Source organism: Apostichopus japonicus, chromosome 20, assembly GCF_037975245.1.
Source record: "Apostichopus japonicus isolate 1M-3 chromosome 20, ASM3797524v1, whole genome shotgun sequence".
Lineage (NCBI taxonomy): Eukaryota > Metazoa > Echinodermata > Holothuroidea > Aspidochirotida > Stichopodidae > Apostichopus > Apostichopus japonicus.
The window spans coordinates 5,554,118-5,573,755 of record NC_092580.1 but is presented as its reverse complement, the minus strand read 5'-3'; the positions used below and the strand labels follow the sequence as shown (position 1 = coordinate 5,573,755).

The 19,638-nt window shown below is 36.7% G+C and overlaps 1 protein-coding gene across 4 annotated transcripts in view; it reads right to left on the bottom strand.

Annotated features, from left to right (window-relative positions):
- Nucleotides 1-373: 373 nt before the first annotated feature.
- LOC139962118 (uncharacterized) overlaps nt 374-19,638 on the bottom strand; it is a 29,310-nt gene continuing 10,045 nt past the window's right edge. The window contains exons 8-22 of one of the 4 annotated variants that reach the window (XM_071962021.1): nt 18,625-18,723; nt 15,668-15,746; nt 14,102-14,223; nt 13,519-13,616; nt 12,956-13,046; nt 12,404-12,565; nt 11,086-11,230; nt 10,322-10,537; nt 9,101-9,855; nt 8,239-8,322; nt 5,831-7,998; nt 3,641-3,783; nt 2,636-2,748; nt 2,166-2,248; nt 374-462 (exon numbers count right to left, since the gene is read on the bottom strand). In XM_071962021.1, the coding sequence (XP_071818122.1) occupies nt 7,939-7,998; nt 8,239-8,322; nt 9,101-9,855; nt 10,322-10,537; nt 11,086-11,230; nt 12,404-12,565; nt 12,956-13,046; nt 13,519-13,616; nt 14,102-14,223; nt 15,668-15,746; nt 18,625-18,723 (1,911 nt within the window). In that variant the 3' untranslated portion in view covers nt 374-462; nt 2,166-2,248; nt 2,636-2,748; nt 3,641-3,783; nt 5,831-7,938. The remainder of the gene's footprint in view (nt 463-2,165; nt 2,249-2,635; nt 2,749-3,640; nt 3,784-5,830; nt 7,999-8,238; nt 8,323-9,100; nt 9,856-10,321; nt 10,538-11,085; nt 11,231-12,403; nt 12,566-12,955; nt 13,047-13,518; nt 13,617-14,101; nt 14,224-15,667; nt 15,747-18,624; nt 18,724-19,638) is intronic. The other 3 variants (XM_071962019.1, XM_071962022.1, XM_071962020.1) reach the window with 3 other exon arrangements.

The following is a 19,638-nucleotide window of genomic DNA, read 5'->3' as shown; positions in this document are numbered from 1 at the left end:
CTAATTGGCATTAGAATGGAATGATCCACACAACACAAATACAACTTTATGAAATGTAACAAAACATTCACCCAATTATTGGCATGTAGAAATCTTTTATTGGTCCATAAAATTGAGTTATAATAAAGTTTACAAATTTTGGTAAGGTCAATTTATGTTGTACAGCAGCACATTCCATGCTTGATGAAATTTTACCTACTTTATAGTTGTATATATATTGAAAACTTAATTCATAATTAATTTATGGTATCCAACATAACATGGCATATTGGCTCATTTAACTATATAACCCAAGATTCCATTATAAGACATACACACACACATAATCACACAAAAACATGCAGACTTCACTATGTCTTATCAAACCTCTCACCTCTAATCTAGGATTTTAACTTTCTTGCTGGTCTCTTCGCACAAGTCCCTTGAATGATGATCTTTGAGCTTTGCATGGTGATTATCACACTGAAAATAAACAAGGTTTGAGATTATAATGATGCATTCATAGTTTTAAACAGCTATGGACAACTTTTCTGGGAGTCATCCTGTTCCAAAGTTTAATCTCTCCCTACCCCTCCTCCACACCCGTACCCACCATTCCCCAATAGCCTCCTTTACTCTCTTCTGCCCCCTCCCATACAATATGACAGGGAAAACTTGTTATACATGACTCATAGACTGCTTCATTAACACTACTATGTCAAGGGTTTTAAAATGTCTTTGAATCCTAATTGTCACAAGCAGTGGACAAACTGTCCATACTTATCATGCCTTATCGATAACATAATGGCAATCCAATATTTGCAAATATTTAAGTACAATCACAAACAACATTAGCAATGGCAATAAATCCAGGCCAGCCAAGTTGGTGTGAGCAACAAAAATCAAAATTATGTTTCAACTGGATTCTCGACTCTGATTTTCTTGTTCCGGCCTTCACTCTGATTCTGACATGGCTTGGACCCAGGACATGTTGACTTGGACTTGATTTGGACAAGTGAATCTGGCTAGAGCCTTGCTATATGCCTCACTATTGGTTGCTCAGATCACATTAATTAGGTCACATGGGTCAATACTATATTTTATGAATTTTTAAATGGTAAATCTGAACTTCTTCAAATTGGCTGGCCTGGAGATACTGCTACTGAAGTTGTGATTTTACTTAGATATTTGTAAAACATTAGATTGCCATGATTGTAGTTGTATAAACAATGATGAACCATATATAAAAGTGCTTTTCCAATGTAACAGCATGTTGGGCAAGGAAATGACAGCTAAAAAGGAAAGAGAACAGAATTAAAAATTACAGGACAAACATGAAATTACAACCACAAAAATTAAAATATTACAGAAATACATTCAACATTAATAAAAAAAGCCACTGTAAGCTTGGATAAAAACAGTTCAGCACTGCAAGCAACAATTCCTGCTTTCCTGAAATGATGCAAGTGAAAGATAGTATAATTGACCCATGAACAGGAATTCCGATTCACAGCCTGACTGGACAAGCATAGCCAATGTTAGCTCACACATATAGTCTGTATGAAAAAATAATCAGAAATGCCTGCATGCACATAGCCACAACCAAAGATGTACAAATCATCAAACAAGAACATGAATGAGTAAATTCAGCCTGAGAGTGGATGATGGGGATATTTTAGGTTACAAACCAAAATTATCATCAACTTATGCACCAGTGCTCAACCTCTGACCAGTGAGAACTGCTTAGGCGTACCTGACATTTATATAGGCTATCATTAATAAGAGAATGCTGAACTTGGTCTGTCATTCCTCCATAACCTGAATTTTCGAGACTCACAAAACACACATCATTTCATAGCAGACATAATTCAAGTATCCATAGGACACAGTCTGCCCTTTTACAGATGTCATGAAAATCCCTTTCTAACCCCTCTACTTCACCAATTTCTGGAAGGACCACTTTCATCATGTCACAAATGAGTTTTCTGCCAGAGTCTAACTGGACATACAATATATGGCCAAAAGGCTAGGTAATTAAACTACTGATGAACAGGACACTCTTGTCAAACATTCTACAGCCTCTGATATGGCAAGGTTCATCCTTGGCTTGCACAATGACAGACTGACTACCCATATCAGAGACATTCATTCCTACAATCTGACCAAGGATAATAAACCATACTCACTTTCTCAGACTGGAACTGTTTGTAAGTTGATCCTTAACTGCTCCAGCCATCTGTGAGTCTACGTAGGTCTCCATCTATCAGTCCTGAGACAAGAGACACACCCCTTCACAGACCATACTTTGCTATAATCATGTCACTTAGTTCATTATTCATTGCTATTTTATGTCTATTTGAAACACATCAGTTCAACAATGTTTTATGCTTTGAGGATGAATTTTAAAATTATGTCAACATACATCACACTTTTTACAAAATATTTAACCAAGGCATAACAGCGCAACTGATGAATTTGATTTGGTATCCACCATGTTGTACTATATCAATATTTAAGCAGGTAATCATTTAAACACTTTAAGATGGCAGCAAAATGAATTGATTAGCTGCAAACTCTCCTGTCCATCAAAAAATCACTGCAATATGCCATAAATTCAAGTCACAATTCATTCTCTGAATACTTTATTTCAACATACTTCCATCTATTTCTATCTTTGCAGGTTTTCCTTCGAGTGTGTCATCACTTAAATTCTTTACTCTAGTCGCCATCAAAATCTGAGTAACTACTGTACAGTATAGGATTGCTCCTCTGTGAAGATACAAATAAATTAAAACATGGTTACTATCTTAGAAACTTACATGATGGGTTATTCAATACATTATGGGTCCAAAAGTGTGGCATTTTGATAAAATATTTACTTTCAAAATTTAACAAAAGTACTGTGAGTAAATATTATGACACAAAAATAGTATTTTTATTGCATGTGCTACCAAGACACCAAGCTCACTACAGTATCTCCAAGTTAATAAAAGTCTTCAGTCTCAAAACCTGGTTTGATTATACATATTAGCTTCACCTTTTTATAACATTTCATACTATTAGTATTATCTCAACACAAATTTGTTACAGTACTTGGCTATCAAAGATTTCAATAATTATCAGTGTTGAAACTGAAATTTCTTTACTTTTCCAGGATTTTCCACTGGACAAATCAAAGTTACCCACTGCCGAAAAAAGTTACTGACTGACTGGAGTAACATCACACAACACAAAACATGGTCTAACCACTTAGAACATCTTCAGATCTAGCTGGAATAGAGTTACTGACTGACTGGAGTCACATCACACAATATGAAACATGGTCTAGCCACTTAAAGTACTGCATCTTTAGATCTAACAGGAGAGACTTTGTGAACTGTGAAGGGTTATTTCTAACAGGAGACCTTTTGAACCGTGAAGGGTTATATCTGAAAGTACCTTGGAATAAAAGTACTTTTGATTAAGGGCAGAAGTACAGGATGCTACTACAATTGCATGCTGATTGAGCAGAAAAGGAGAGAGTTAGATGCTATCATTCAAATTGGAAGAAGAATGTGAGTTCCTTAATAAAAAAAGGCAGTAATATTACTTGTCAAAATATTAGAACTTTACTTCTTACATTGTGTGAATATGATACTTTTCACAAACATTTGCTACTTACATTTGTCCTCACTAGAACTTAAGCTGCAATCTTTGGCCTTTCTCCTTCACCTGGTGTTGCCTGGCTACATGGTGTGCAAGGTAGAGGACATGCTTCCCACAACTGACACACTGTATTGCACATCTATTGTCCATATTATTTGCCTATACGAGAATAAAAAAGATTGCTGTATCAAAGATTATATGAGATTCTGTATGAAAGGATCGATAAACATTTTGCCTGTGAGTCAAGAAAAGTATCTCAATGGGACATAATTAAAGTAATCATGTGTTGAAGCGGTGAAGCCTTGAGAAAAGTGAGGCAAAGAGCCAGATCATTTATAAGTCGTCATACATACATTGTCCATTCGACTTTGAAAACGGAATTTGATTTTACCCATTTTTCCGAAAGAGTAGGTGTACTTTTCACAAGAGAGACATGTTATGGTGACCAGATCAGAGTAGTAAGTACTATACTCCTGACTTATAAGAACCAACTTTGAAACATTTTCTCGCCTCTTATGAGCAAGTGGAGTGCTTTATGCAACTTTTAATGTCTGGAAAGTGTCATTTCCGGTATCAGAGAAGCATATAGCAAACATTTTCTTGCTTGTATTATTTTAGTGCTCCACTCAGATAGTGTCATAGTTGTCCCAGGAAAATGCAGTGAAGAAGCAACCCTCCCTTCACCTTCCACCCCGCTCCCCCTTTCCACACACCTACTTTTGTGTAATATTTCCATATTAGTCTGTGCATGCAGTTTTCAGTTAAATGTTAATGATGCAAAGTGGGTAGTAGATTATGCAGGATAACAGATCCCACCTTATGAAGTGAGAGTGCAAACAGTTTGATGCATATCTACATTCAGTCACATATTGTCATCAATAGATGGAATGTTATCAAGAATAGTGGCTTGAGTGTTGTATTGCCTACAAAGCTTTGTCCAAACATGGTAAGTGCATATCATTAGGCCTTTAAATCATAGTTGAGTAAATTTATGCAAATTGCCTGTAATTAAAGTTACTATCCAGAACATACCTGGCTATAGGCTTTGGCCTAGCCTACCTCAAGACTCGGATTACTGGCTAGGCCTTTAGCCTGCTTTACTGCTTAGGGGTGTTACTAAAACGAATGACAATTGCGTTACACATAACGAATGACAATATGTTGTACACACTAAAAAAATGCGTTGACTAAAACGAATGACAGTAATGACAGCACAGACATTTGCTTCCACCGGATATCACAGTTCAGACTTCGTGGGTATCTAGATCTAGTAAAGTACGGACAAGATAAAAACGCACTTTCTAGTAAGCAAAATTGTAAGTCTGATTTTAAAAAGTAAATTTAACGTCATTTTGCCGATATTAATTGTTAGAAACTAACAATACTTTAATCTTGAAACGACTTCAGTTATCTTTCTATATAAATCTACAGAGGTAAAAAGCACAGCACTCAAGCACATTCTCACACAAAAACTTTCCCTGTGGTTTCTATCCGTAAATTACACCAAAACCCTGCAACCACATTATATGCGATTTTCCTCAAATCATTTTTGCGCAGAAAACCAATAACCGCATTTACTCCACTCCGTTAATCATTCTATCTCCACTCAATACTGTCCTTCGTTGTCATTCGGTGTCATTCGTTGTCATTCGGTGTCATTCCCTGTCATTCGCAAATGATAATTAACCCTGTACAAAGTCGATTGTCATTCGGTCATTCGTTTTAGTTTGTCCCCTGCTTAGGCCCTATACCCTTTTGCCACGCTAACTTGTACATTGTTGGGAATATGTTGCAAATGGAAAATGTGTTTGAATATTTGTACAATTCTAGAAGATATATTAATAGACTGAAATATTGTAGGCTTCGTTATGACCTAGGCAAACCTATGTTAGATTCTTACTCTTCAGTAGGTCAAGGGCAAAGTAGACTATGTAAATGTCATCTTCAGTTATTCTGGCATGTGGATCTATCGTTAGAGATAAAGCTTTAAGTAAAATGATGTGGTGATAATTGCTGTCATTAGGCTTAGCCTAAGTCATTTCGCATCCAAAAGGACAGCCGTATAGCTGGTCTAGACCTAGGGGCCTACAGTAGGCTAACTAGCCTACATCCAACTTTCCAAGGTCCAGTGAATAACAATACAGCACTACTCACTAGATCATAGATTCCTATGTAAATGCTTCTACTATCGCTTCTTAAGAATTACCTGTGAAGCTGCAGTCCACTGCCACATTTTTGGCGAAATGCGGCACACGATATCACCATTTGGAGTGATTTATGTCAACTTTGTCACTTTAGTTATGTCAAAGGCATGGTGTTTGTACTTCGCGCTGGTACTTTCTTGCCGTACAAGCAAAGCGCCACCAGTTTGATGAGTGGCTTCAGTCGATGTCTTATGACGTCATTCTTCCTACTTCAGTGCATAGAAATTGGTATAGGAAGGATGCTGACACAGTGTATCGCCGTGTGTTTAAGAAAGTTTGGATAACTGATTTTGCTTCGATTTTTCTTTGCGCATTCCATGAAGAATAGAAGATCAATCTTTGAGAGATAAATGTCACAGTTGCGTTCAATGTGTTCTTCTTAGAGTTGGCGAGGCGTTAACTTGTATACTACTTTTTTCTAGGAGTATGAACAATTCTGTGCTATAGTCTGCTCCTATATTTGCAAGTGATACGTGATTTCTAAGCAGTCAAATAAAACGCTTTATTTTTCAGAAATGTTTTCCGGTTTAGTGTTGTTCCTCGGAAACTGAATGTTAAGCGATAGAAATGATCCAAAATGGAACGGTGGGCGATAAAATACCGCTGCCCGATACAGTTGTTTTAACTGGTTGTTTTATATTAATATCTTTCATGTGCGTTCAGCGCCTTCTCTTACGTCTAGCAACTGCAACTTCTTCGAAAATTGAAAAATCATTATAATCAACATTAGTCTTTAAACGATCGTAAATTATCTTTTTGATATTCTTATGGAATGACTTCCGAAAATTTTAACTGAATCTTTCGTAAAACTCTATAAACTCAGGGATTTGTGCTAAAAAATGAACATGATTGAATTGATTGGGTTTATTCTAGGCTTGAGCAACAGAAAATATCTATTTCTCGGGATGATTCAATCAAGCCAATAAATATTGACAAAACGCTGTTATCTTGAGATAGGGGCCATTGCGAAATAAACAGACGTAAACTTTTTCCTACCTCTTACCTGCATTTTTTTAAATAAAAACAATGATTTTTGTTGCATTTTTGAAATAGACTTAATATCCCTGGCAACTTTGAGAATGCTTATATATCGAGACCTATGGTCAGAGTTTATATTATAGATGTGTACACTGATTTTTAGTTGGTTATCCAAACAACTCACATAAAACTCAAAAGAAAACATTCTTTTGGTGATGGATTCTTGTCTCTTGTATTTGATATCCAGAAACTTATTTACAAGGATAGTAATACAGTTTGAAGTCTGTCATTAAATAAGTACAATGCTTGGGAATGCTTTAAGACAAGTCACATTGGTGATAATGGTATATCTTTTAATTGTGTCAAAATATCCATTCAATGGTGAACATAATCTCATAGTGCTTAGAGGTAATATTGTATTTGCTTTTAAAGATGTATTTAGGTACAATATTTATTTTGATATGTTGCAGACTATCAATAAGTACTAATAATTTCTACATTACACCTTTAAAATTTTTGAGAAATTACCTGTTAAACATTAGAGACTCGTTAATAAAAGCAGCTGAACAACTTTACAGTGCAGTACAAATTTATCAAGGACAATTGGTGTGTGTCCTTCAAAGGTGCTTTATTGTTTATTTGAAGTTGAAAGAAGATATTTTGGTTGAGAATTGATACAGCAATGGAATAACATTACCATTTAGGCCACACTGAGGAGCTGACATCAGTAATCTAGCCTTAAAGGAACAATCCAGAGATTTAACATATTTAAAGCTGATATCTTGAATAATTTTCTTGGAATACCACGTATCAAACTAAAATTACCCCCAAAGTAATCGTTGATGTATGTTTTAAGATGGATGTATGAAACGATTATGAATAATGAATTTGTCTTGCCAACATAGTAATTTTGTGTTTTTAATTTAACTATTAACATGTGCAACAGTGCAATGTCCAATCATGAATATATTGAATCATTTGTTAAACATTTTTGCTCTATTTTGTGACATTAAGCTATCAGATTAAAGCTGACACAACTTTTGACCTTATTTCTGTAGCAAAAACCCTCCCACGACATCTCGACTGATGACCTAAATCCTAACCCAATATCAGCATCAACTAATCCTAAATTCTACGTCATATTGGTCGGTGATAAACCCAGCTCTATTTCACGTTGCTTCATCATCAATCCCTGTAAAAGAAAGAGGAGTAAGACCATTTTTAATTACGACTCCTAGTTTTGTTGACATCTACAAGGACTAATTTTGTTAACCGATAGTATTTTCTTTTTTTTCTTTCTAAGCACAACCTTTTAAAAAATTTAATGTTAGTATCACAAACAGGAAGGTGGCAACTTTCAACATTTTCATTTGAACATTAACCGACTGTGAGAACAAATATTAATCAAATTATAATTTTTAAATATTTTTACCTGTCGTAGATGGGAGAGCTGTTCCAGAATTCTCTCTTGCCTGTGACTACTATCCTTAAGTCTATCTGGATTCAATAACGGATCCTGTCAAAAGTTAATATCTTTCAAAATTGATCTCTCATAGTTAACATTATAGGCAACATAGGTAATAGGTTTATAGTACATATAATAGAGACACCAGCAAATCTCCATGCTGTAACATTCACCCTGGGATCCTGTGCAACTAAAACCCATCATTTTTTTTATTATTGTCATCTTTAATGAGGGTAGTCCTGCTCAGTGCAGAAGCACTGCTTTCCCAGAGGAGCCCTTAAATTAAAAACATTTTGGAGTTTAATTGCATCGCGCATTGAAACATCTGGCTGTTTTATGAGTGCCAGTAATACCGTCACAGAAACTTATGTTTTTGTGATGGCTGTCTGTAAATTAACAGCCGCAAGATAAAACAAATTAACATGAAAAATTCAAAATGTTGTAGAGTTGTCATAAAATTCTGCACCAACCATGTTTTCATCAGAAATAATTCTTCATGACCTTAAAACTAGAACTCTTTTTGCTACATGCAGAGAGGCAGATGGGGTGTCATGTTCACAGGAAAACGCAGAAAGGCAAAAGTGAGCATGACTTTCGGAACGTTAAGAATATGCAACCAGTTTAGCTGACTTTATTGACCCCAGTTAGAAATTGTTTTGAATAGTTTTTAGCAACAGTTTTTGTGACAATCTTAGCTTTTAGTAAGAGTTGTTTCCTAGCATAAATCAAAAGCAGGTGTGACCCTTCAAACCCTGGAGAAGAAACATACCCATTTGTAAAATATACATGATCGTTCTCCTCAGCGGTACAAATCCACTTTAATACTTACCATCTGAGTCGGAGGAGGAGGTGAATAAGTCTTGGTATCAAGGTACACTTCTTGGTTTTGGAGTAGTTCTTCCCTGACAGGGGGGGTCACTGATACACTCTGGTTATGAAGTTTTACATCCTCACTCCTCAGGAACGGATAGAAATCTCCTTCCAGCGTAGATGCCGATTCCTGTGAAGCGACCCGGCTAGGCACCGTTTCTCCGTCTCCTTCCTTCCTAATCCTCTCCGTTTTGGAATGACTCCTAGATGAGCCCTCCTCTACAGCCTTGGAAACCCTGCCACTGGCTGATGCTGCTTCGGGGTGTGTGGAACCGTCACTAGCTGATGATGGCGCCCTCTTCTTTAAACTACCCCGCCTCCTCGACGACAAACGTTCCTGCTCGGCTAGCAACTCTTCTTGCCTTCTACGTCTCCTTTCCTCTCTTCCTCGGCCGACCTTCGATAAGTCCTTATCGGAATTTGAGATTTTTTTCTTTGTTACATTTTGACCCCATTTAGGTTTCTCGCCTTTCCTTTCCTTTTGTCTTTCTTTATCAACAGGTCTTTCTTTATCAACAGGTCTTTGTTCTTCTCTGTCGGCTCTCTTGTTCGAGGTCTGTTCCGTTTCTCTGTCGGTCTTTGTTCTCCGTTCGGGCCTGGTATCTCCTCCTTTCCTTTCACTCCTTGCCTTGTATTCTATTCCGGCACTGGCCTGGCGGATAGCTTCCAACAGTCTAGGAGACAGAGCTTCGCCTTGGTGGATATAATCAAAGCCTACGGATGTAGTGGAAATAGCCAAACACAATATTAAACTACAAATACAAACATCACTTTGTGACTTACAAGTTAAACCTATCATGCCTTCCTGCCAGTCATACCTTACTCTTGCGGCTTGTAAAGATTACATTTACCTGCTGGTGTGTCCTGATATTATCTCTTCAACACATAATATTCCTCAGCACCATAATCACCAAATTTGTGATAGTTTGTATTCCCCTTCATTCCCAGAATCGTGTAGCTGTCACCCCTTGCACTTTAAATTAACTTAGCCATGTTATAAGAGTCTGTTGCCCTATATTGAAGTAATTGTATTACTGAACCATGCCTGTTTTGAATTGTTACCCTGACAACAAATATGTACTGTAAGCACTGAGAATATGCCTTACAAATTGACACTAGGCCAACCAACACTGTATTAACTAGCTGTAGCCATGATTGATAGTATAACCCTGTTACAGACCTGTCTGAGTGGATTGTTCATTGATAGTGCAGGTACCAACATCCCTCCTTCCTTCTGGAGTCTCTCTGGCAGTTACCTTCTCAGATACAACAGTATCAAGAGGAACAGAGTGGGTCTCCATGAGCAGAGGTTCTGGTGGAGGTGAGCGCTGTACAGGTTGGTGCTTTTGACTAGAATCTACTACTTGTCTAGGGGACGATTCTGTAGCACGGTTGGCTACAAAAGGAAAGCAAATTAAATAACACAAACATCAACTTCAATGTGTAAAATCATCTTTAAAATGGAAAACCATGTCCATCCTTAGAGAAATTAAGGGCTCAACAGCAAAAAAAAACAACAATATAATGACTTTCCAATTTGAAAATTCACTAGGAAAGCTATATTTCATACCAGGACATAAGGTAGGCAGGTACCTTTATATCAAGAAGCATATCTTAACTCTGTCATTACTCTAAAACATTTATTTGACTTAACATTCCAGTTCATCCTAAGGTTGGGAGTGTTATGAGGCAATAAATCATGGAGAAGATTATCTAACACATTATTTCTCTTAAAGAATATAGTCGCCTCACCATCCCATGTCATCCTAAGGTTTGGGAGTGTCATGAGGCTGTACCTCATGAAGAAGCATTTTTAGTACCATTATTACTCTAAAAGACATTGTCTCACCGTCCCAGCTCCTCCTAAGGCTGGTAGTGTCATGAGGTAGTACCTCACAAAGAAACATTTTAGTACTATCATTACTCTAAAAGACATTGTCTCACCGTCCCAGCTCCTCCTAAGGTTGGCTGTGTCATGTCCCTGCTTGCTTAATTTCTGGACTCTTTTGGCATGCTTGGCAGCCAGTGCTTCCTGTTGAGCATCAATGATACTCTGCTCCAGAGCCTTCTGTTTAGCTTCTGCTGCCTCCTGTCAAGGGAAAATATTTGGAGACCAATGTTTATTAATATTGGAAATAATAGAAATTGCTACAAACTCTAAATAACTAAAGACATTTTAACAGTATAAACATTTACTTAAATACCGCTGTGTCTGGTTCAGCTTCCTTGTTGTAAAATGTCATATTCCACTTTCTCTTCCAATCATTCTATTTTCATCCAAAGAACAAACTTTAACAAGTCTTAACATGTTTTCTCTTTGCTCTTAACTCTTTTCGCACTTTCGTCACTTGAGTGCCTTTGCTGGTAGTGGACTATGGTTTCGTAACGCCAGTGTAAATAAACCTATCAGAGACAGAGAAGATAACAGCAATGTTATCTATCTTGCCACTTGTTTCAAATGTTATATCCGGCACATCGGATCTATGTTCAGATCCTTTGAGCTTCCTTTTAGAAAGCACAACCACAACAAGGTGTGAGCTAGCTATACATTTCAGTTCACAACAACACAATTTTTCTGATGTTTGATGGTTCTATTCAGTCTTGTTAACTATGCCATAGTGTGCCTAAGCATTTAAGATGCCATTATCTCTATTGATGTTTAATATATTATTTACTGTCATGTGTGCTTTAACTAAATTTGGCTGGCAAAGGTTGCAAATAAATAACCACTTTGTTTTTTGGTATCTGTCATTTATTCTCGTTGAGTTTTACTTTTGATTGAACCTGACATATAGCGCCGGACCTCTTATCATGAAGCGCGACCAGAACAGTGGGTCGTGAAGAAATCTTATGTGGACCACAGGACCTCAACAAATTGATCTAAAGTTTTCAGAGCTTGCTGACGGAGAACGATTATGCTATAATATTTAACATAATGTCCACAGTCCAAGCTAGCTCTCATGCATTTTAAGCACTGATTCTGAAGGGCGGGGGTCTCTCACATTTTAAGCATTGATTCTAAAGGGTGGGGGTCTCACACATTTTAAGCATTGATTCTGAAGGCTGGCGATCTCACACATTTTAAGCATTGATTCTGAAGGCTGGGGGTTCTCACACATTTTAAGCATTGATTCTGAAGGGTGGGGGGTGGGGGGCCAGTGGGTTATGCCTCAGTCCTCATGAGAGATAATGGGTCGTGGGCCTTAAAAGACTTTGACCACTGATAAACAGAATACATCTGAATATAGATATTAATCTGTACCTCCTTTTTTCTTTTGTTTTCATTTTCCATATCAAATTGTTTTTGTAATGCTTCCCTCTCCTGTGCCAACCTCCTCTCTTCTTCTGCCTCCTCTCTCCTCCTTCTTTCCATTGCCTCTCGTTTCAGTCTCTGTTTCTCTTCCACCTGCTCCTGGATTGCTCGCTGTCGAGTTCAAAATCTCGTTTAAATAAATCACACTAAAAATCACGACTAAAAATGTAATTTATATATTTTATCTTTCCACCTTGATATAACTTTCAGGGTACCTTAAAAATTATCTTCGTTAACATAGTTCATATCAAAATAAAAATAAAACTGTTAGCAAACTGCTTTTCCACTAGAGAGCCTGTGCAGGAGAATGTTTAAAAGTAAGTTGGCCTGACGTTTCGATCCTAGCAGGATCTTCTTCAAAGGCTAAATGTCAGTTAATATACGGGACGTCTTCAAATGATTTAAAATATGACAAGACCTCACTTACTAGGTGACAACATCACAATAAGATATCACTTATTCATCAGTAAGACTAAATACTTTCTAGTGTAAATGACTGACCATGTGCTCCACATGTTTCTGGTTAGCTAATTGTCTTCTTTCCAGCTCAGCAGGATCTGTCAGGGTATTCCTACCACCTCTAGGACTCGACCTAAAATAAACAAATAGACAAATTAAATTGATCCCGGTTAAGAATGAAAGGATTTACTAAAAGGAGCTAAATTTGAGTTGATTTTGAAAGAATAAGAAACTTTCAAGCTGCTGTTTGATACTAAAATGTTGTAACAGTGAAGATTATTATTCTGACTAGTCCACACTAGTGACAGTAAGGACAATTTCTAATTAATTTGATCATTAATCTTCACTTTGTTTGACACAATCAAAAACCAAATTTAGTAATGCTACAGTAACATTACCCACCAAAACTGTTCATTACTATCAGTTCAAAGGGGTTCCAATAGAACAGCAGATACCTTCTGGCACAATAAAAGGTTCAAATAATCTAGAATAATTGATAACAGATAAATCATACTATGATATTATATTTTTTAGGGTAATGGGGGTGGGGGGGAGGGATTAGAGCAAGCAGGGGAGGTATTAAAAGGTTAGAAACTACTACTTACAAATCTCCAATCTCTCTGGGTGATAAAATATCTGCAGATGGAGGTGCCCGAGCTAAAGGTTGCTCATTGTTCTTGGTTTGCTTGCTGCTCAAATTTTCCTATGGACAAAAATACAGAAAAGAGCCAATGAAAGATACATGTTGAATAATATACAACATCACCATTAAAAGTTCCCCAATCTTCTTAAAGGAGCCTTATGGCAGGACAAAATCTCAAGAATGGATTTCTGGATGAATCTACAACCTCTACAAGTTGAAAGGTGGGAGAATACAACCTTTACAAGTTGAAAGGATAGAGAACACAACCTCTTTAAGTTGAAAGGAGAGAAAAAAACAACCTCTACAAGTTGAAAGGAGAGAGAATACAACCTCTACAATTTGAAAAGATACAGAATACCTACAAGTTGAATGGAGGGAGAATACAACCCCTCAAAGGTGGAGTGACACAGAATCCTACCACCAAAACTGGAATGGAGGGTGAATACAATACAGCAAATGGCAAAAGGAGAATACCACAGATGAAGGAGAGTATACTGACACATAAACTTGGGAAGAAGTTTGAAGGTTGAGGAGAAGTTAATAACCTGATTGTTGCCCAGTTCTGTTCTTGATGAGGGTTTATCTGTCACAGTGTCCATCCAATGTCCAGTCATCAGCTCCCTCCTTTCAGCATCTTTCTTTTCTGCTGCCTCTTTCTTTTGTCTCTCTGCAATAGAACAAAGTATTCTTTGAAGATAGATTCAACAGAATAATAAATTTGACATATATTGATATGTGACACACTACTTTTGTAGTTGGTAATAAAGTGATCAATCATTCCCAGACAAATTTCTGGCATTCTATTAATTATGAAGCAAGTTTTTAGCTTGACTCAACTTGAAACATCATGCAAAGAAGCAGACCAAACCATGAAAAGAATAAAAATGATCATCTTCTATTTTTTAAAGATAGTAATATTTCTTAAAAAATCCATAAAGTATGAAAGTTGAGGTGTTACAGCATGTTATGACATTTTTCATATTTTGTCACCATTCAATCTTTGAATTTATGTCTTAATTTCCCCAAAAAAAGAAGGTCATGAAAGTAAATGAAGATATCAATATTGCTCATTATTTGTTTCATTAGATCATTTGAATAATGCAGAATTGCTGCCATGTGCACATTGGGAATGTGGAATCAAGCACTGAAGTCATGTTTCATTCAAATCAGGTAAACGTCCATTATCAAATAAAGAGGATAACTTTGTTCATAGTATGTCTGTGACCAATCTATTTCATTGATCAGTGTGTGAGTGTAGTCTATACATATCCAACCTGTATATTTAGTCAATGCAAGTATTAGAGTCTGTATGTATCCAATCTGTTTAATATACTAAGTGTGTGAGTATTAGTGTATGAGTTTGTACATAACATATCTGTTTATTTACTAAGTGTGTGAGTATTAGTGTATGAATCTGTATGTATCCTATCTGTTTATTTAGTGTGTGAGTATTAGAGTCTTTACATATCCAAGCTGTCTATTTACTAAGTGTTGAAGTATTAGTGTATGTATGTATCCTATCTGTTTATTTAGTGTGTGAGTATTAGAGTCTGTACATATCCAAGCTGTTTATTTACTAAGTGTTGAAGTATTAGTGTATGTATGTATCCTATCTGTTTATTTAGTGTGTATTAGAGTGGGTAAATTTCCAATCTGTTTATTTACTAAGTGTGTGAGTATTAGTGTGTGAATCTGTATGCACCCAATCTGTTTATTAAGTGTGTGAGTATTAGAGTCTGTACATATCCAATTTGTTTATTTACTAAGCGTGTGAGTATTAGTGTATAAGTCTGTATGTATCCTAAGTGTTTATTTAGTGTGTGAGTATTAAATTCTGATCCTTCCCTCAGTTTGAGTACAGAGTCTCTATTGATGCATCCTATTCCTTTTTTCATTTTGTGAGTATTAGAGTTTGTATGCATTCCAACACACCTCTGTAGTCAGGTGTGCGTTAGAGAGCACGCACGTACGCAATTTATTCCGTGAGTCAGTGTTTTTGTAAATTATATTCTATATGTATCTAATCTGTTCGGTTGATCAGTGAGGGTATAGTATATAAGTTATTGACGTATTTTTTTTTACTGGTTTGTAAGGTTAGATACTTTATTTACCTATTTCTATGATCCATACTTGTTGTTCTCTTCTCTTAAGCTGGGCATTGTAATCATCCGTCCTTTGTCCAGCTGAACCCTAAGAGGAGAAATATATATATAAAACATGAAAAGTAAATCAAATGAAATAATTGTTGGCAGCAAACTTTACAGGTAAAGAAAAAAAACATAAAAAATCTACATACTTTTTTTAATTATTTTTTTTTATTTATTAGTCAGACAGGATGCCCTTACTTTGAGATATGAAAATAAGGCATAATTAGTCAAGCGCAGATGGATGTCCTTCACTTTAACAAACAACGTACCAGTATAACCCCATTATTAGTACTAAAATATCAGTATGGCTACAATTAATTTAATTGGTAATTAATATTAGCACCATAAAATGACTGTATCATACTAACTTCAAGGTAAAACGTTAAATTATTGAACGTTAAAATATGAAGCCACAGAGTACAAGATTTCTGGCTTATTTAGTGTGTTCCTCGTGGTAAGGAAAGATAACAGCTGGGTGATCTTTAAAGGCATAAAACTACTTACTATGCCCCTCTCTTAAGGTGATCGTTAAAAGGCATAAAACTACTAACTATGCCCCTCTCTTATGACCTCATACTAATGTCAATAACATTAACTGTTTGACTATGTGCATAGTCACATGAGGAAGTGTTAACACTGCTTTGCTGTATTTCTAGTAACTTTTACTCATTACAAAAGAGTGTAGGGTTAAATGGCACAGCAATAACTCATATAACATTTTTTTTGTTGTCCAATTTAGGTAAATGTCCTTGATTAATCATGTGCTTGCTGTACTTTAGATACTGTAAATACATTTTAGATGGAAGGGGGACGCACTTCTCGTAGGATTCTACGACTTCTTCTTTCTGACGTATGACTGCCATATTTCTGAAAGCTATGATGCATAAGAAACATCCATGGTCTATCTTCACAAATTTAACAAAGTGATCATTTTTTTTTCAAGGAACTGGCAGTATTTATGCAAATATGGAAAACCAAAACGAAATTCCATATCAGGACATTCTGGGTGGCAAATGTGATTATTACTTAGGCATCTAGCTTTACTAGTTCAGGGAATATCTGTCTTTCTGCTTTATTGTCATCATTTGAATTTTTAATAGGCTTTCTTGGTTGTTATTTTCATTTGACGAGTTAGATCAAGTCTGGTTGAACGTAAAGCTTTCACAGTGCTTCAACAGTGATTTTTTTGTATGACAATTTTTGTGAGGGTGTTGTGGTCAAGTGGTTAAGGCAGTGGACTTGTGATCGAAGGATTACAGGTTCGGTTCCTGGCCAGATCATAGCGTTGTGTCCTTGGGCAAGGCGCTTTATCTCCATTGCCTCTCTTCACCCAGGTGTATAATTGGGGACTTGCGAGGTAACTTGTAAGTAAAGTTGTGTTCGCTGGTTGGTGGCTGCACCTATGGGAAGTCCCCCGGGAGAAACATGTTTGTGGTGCACTGTGGTGCCCCAGGAGAGATTGATTGAATTGTGCACACTTTGGTGTGTAGGTGTGTGACAAGTTACCAATGACCAGGGTTAAAGCAGCATTTTGCGTCCTTTACTATGATATTTCTCAACCTCACTGACTTCACTATGCCATAACAACATACATAACTAGCTTATCTATTTAAATCTTACTTCAAATGGTGGCATAAAAGTCGAAAAATGTGCAACTTTCAACTTTGTTTTTCTCCAAGATATTTTCCGTTGGGATCCCAATTAACCTCGCCCATAATATGAATATTTAAACACTACGAACGTCATTGACCAATACGTAATCCAACACCAAGCTTGATTTGTGTACAGTCTATATGGCAGTTGTACCAGGGAGTTCCATAACAACTCCCTGGTTGTGCCAATGCAAAGTCTTGAATCTATTTTTAGCAACGGCTCATAACTAAACCTGCATCTCTGATTGGTTGACTTCAAACTAGTGGGTTTGGGGTACTGTATGCGATTAATTTTAAATGTGGAATTTTGTCGTGGATACTTTTCTCATTCTCTGCAAATATCCTTAATTACTCGCAAATTAACGATGTTGGCAGGGAAAAACTTGGCTGATATCTTAGTTTGCTGTTTTGTGATTGATATATGTAAAAAACTTGATGGACTTGTCAAAAAAATAGAAAACGGCGACCAAACGCAAAATGCTGCTTTAAGATGTAAAGTTGCGTGAGAGAGCCTTGGCCCTGAACAAGACTGTAAACCTAACATTATAATTATTTCCCATTGGCGGGTATGAATGCACTGTATTCTGGTCAAATAATTGAGCACCTAGGTTCGTACTTAGAAATTCAAATGAAGTTGCTGGTTCTCATTTTTCAGCTGAAAATTGGCAAAAGTTTTTACTGCCCATGTAAATGGCTGTTTCATTCCATGCATCATCAATTGAGCTCATCGACCGAGACCTCCCCATTGAAGCGTTCATCAAATACCAAAGTTTGGCAAATCAAGATGCTGGTTCTCAATTTATCAGGTGAAAATTGCCAAAAGTTTTCCTACCCATGTAAATAACTGTTTCATTCCATGCATTATCAATTGGAGCTAGTCAATCAATCCTCCCCCATTGAAGCATTAATCAAATATCAAAGGTTTTCTCATTTTATCAGGTGAAAATTGTTAGAAATTTTACTTATACGTGGAAATGGCAGTTTCATCCCATGCAAGGTTAAAAAAGAGTTGGTGAAGCTTGTCAAATGAAGTTGCTGATTCTCAATTTAAGTTGGTGAACAATGTTATATAAGTTTTTTTATAAGTGCTACTAATACACTTTTAGGGAGCTTAAGATTAAACTAAACTATAATAACATACTCCTTAACCACACATTCCTCCAATGCCCCTTCTGCCATGACCCATGTTATACTCATCTGTAGTTTCAATGTATCATGGAGAGGAGATAAATAAATTCTAAAACAGCTGAGCTCCTCAGCGATACGTACTCCGATAAAGAAGTTGCTCCTCATTGCAGCAGGGACAAATGACCGTCTTGCAACCTGTCCAAGAGACGACTCAGGGATGAGTCTATCCTCAGCTGATTCCTGAAGGTGAAACCAATCAGTCGACATTAAAAACTGGTACTTTATTGCTAAGTTTAAATATTACAAGAGTGCCGAAAGGCACAGTAGTTCACATCAGATTTATCAATTGGTAAAGTTTGTCACAATGAATGAACCTACCTGGCATCTTAGTGTAGGTGCCAGCAGCATTTTAATTTCTCATCTTGATTTTTCCAGGGATCACTGGAGATGCAGAAACCAGCAACCAATTAGCAATCGCTAAACCTGCAGAAACTTGTTAAGACTCTTTAAACAGACTTAACATTTAGTCAATAAGCCATGCCATGCATGTCAATTAACCTGCAATAGCTGCAGCCAATCAGTCATACCATCAGCATCTTTGAACCAGACCAGACCAGCCAGACAATTAGCAAATGCTGCAGCAAAGTCTAGCTAATCAACCAAATGAGGACCATTAAAATGTTAGAATCCTAGAAATATGAAGAAATTAAGCCTCTGATACATTTTAAAGTTCAATGGGGGAGAGTAACTTTGCCGAGTAAATACTATCTAGCTGACTAGAAATGTGATGAATGGTGCCAAATCTATAGTGATATGTAGCCACAGCATGTGTGACAGGAATAATAAATACCTTTAAATAGGCAATATGTCAAAAGTAGGATGCTGAGGTAGCTGCAGCATCCTGCAACCAGGCTGTATTGGACTTAGTCTTTTGTGCTGTGCTGTTTCACACAATAGGTACTGTAGTATTACACAATTGGCAATTGTTCTATGCTGCAGTATATCTCTATTGTTTGCTGTATTTATGCAGCCTTGCTGCAGGGCAGTTTGCAGCAGCTGCAGCCAGGCTGCAATGGGCTTAGTCTTGTTTGCTGTGCTGTTCCACACAATAGACACTGCAGTATTACACTTTAGGCAATGGTCCTCTGCTGCAGT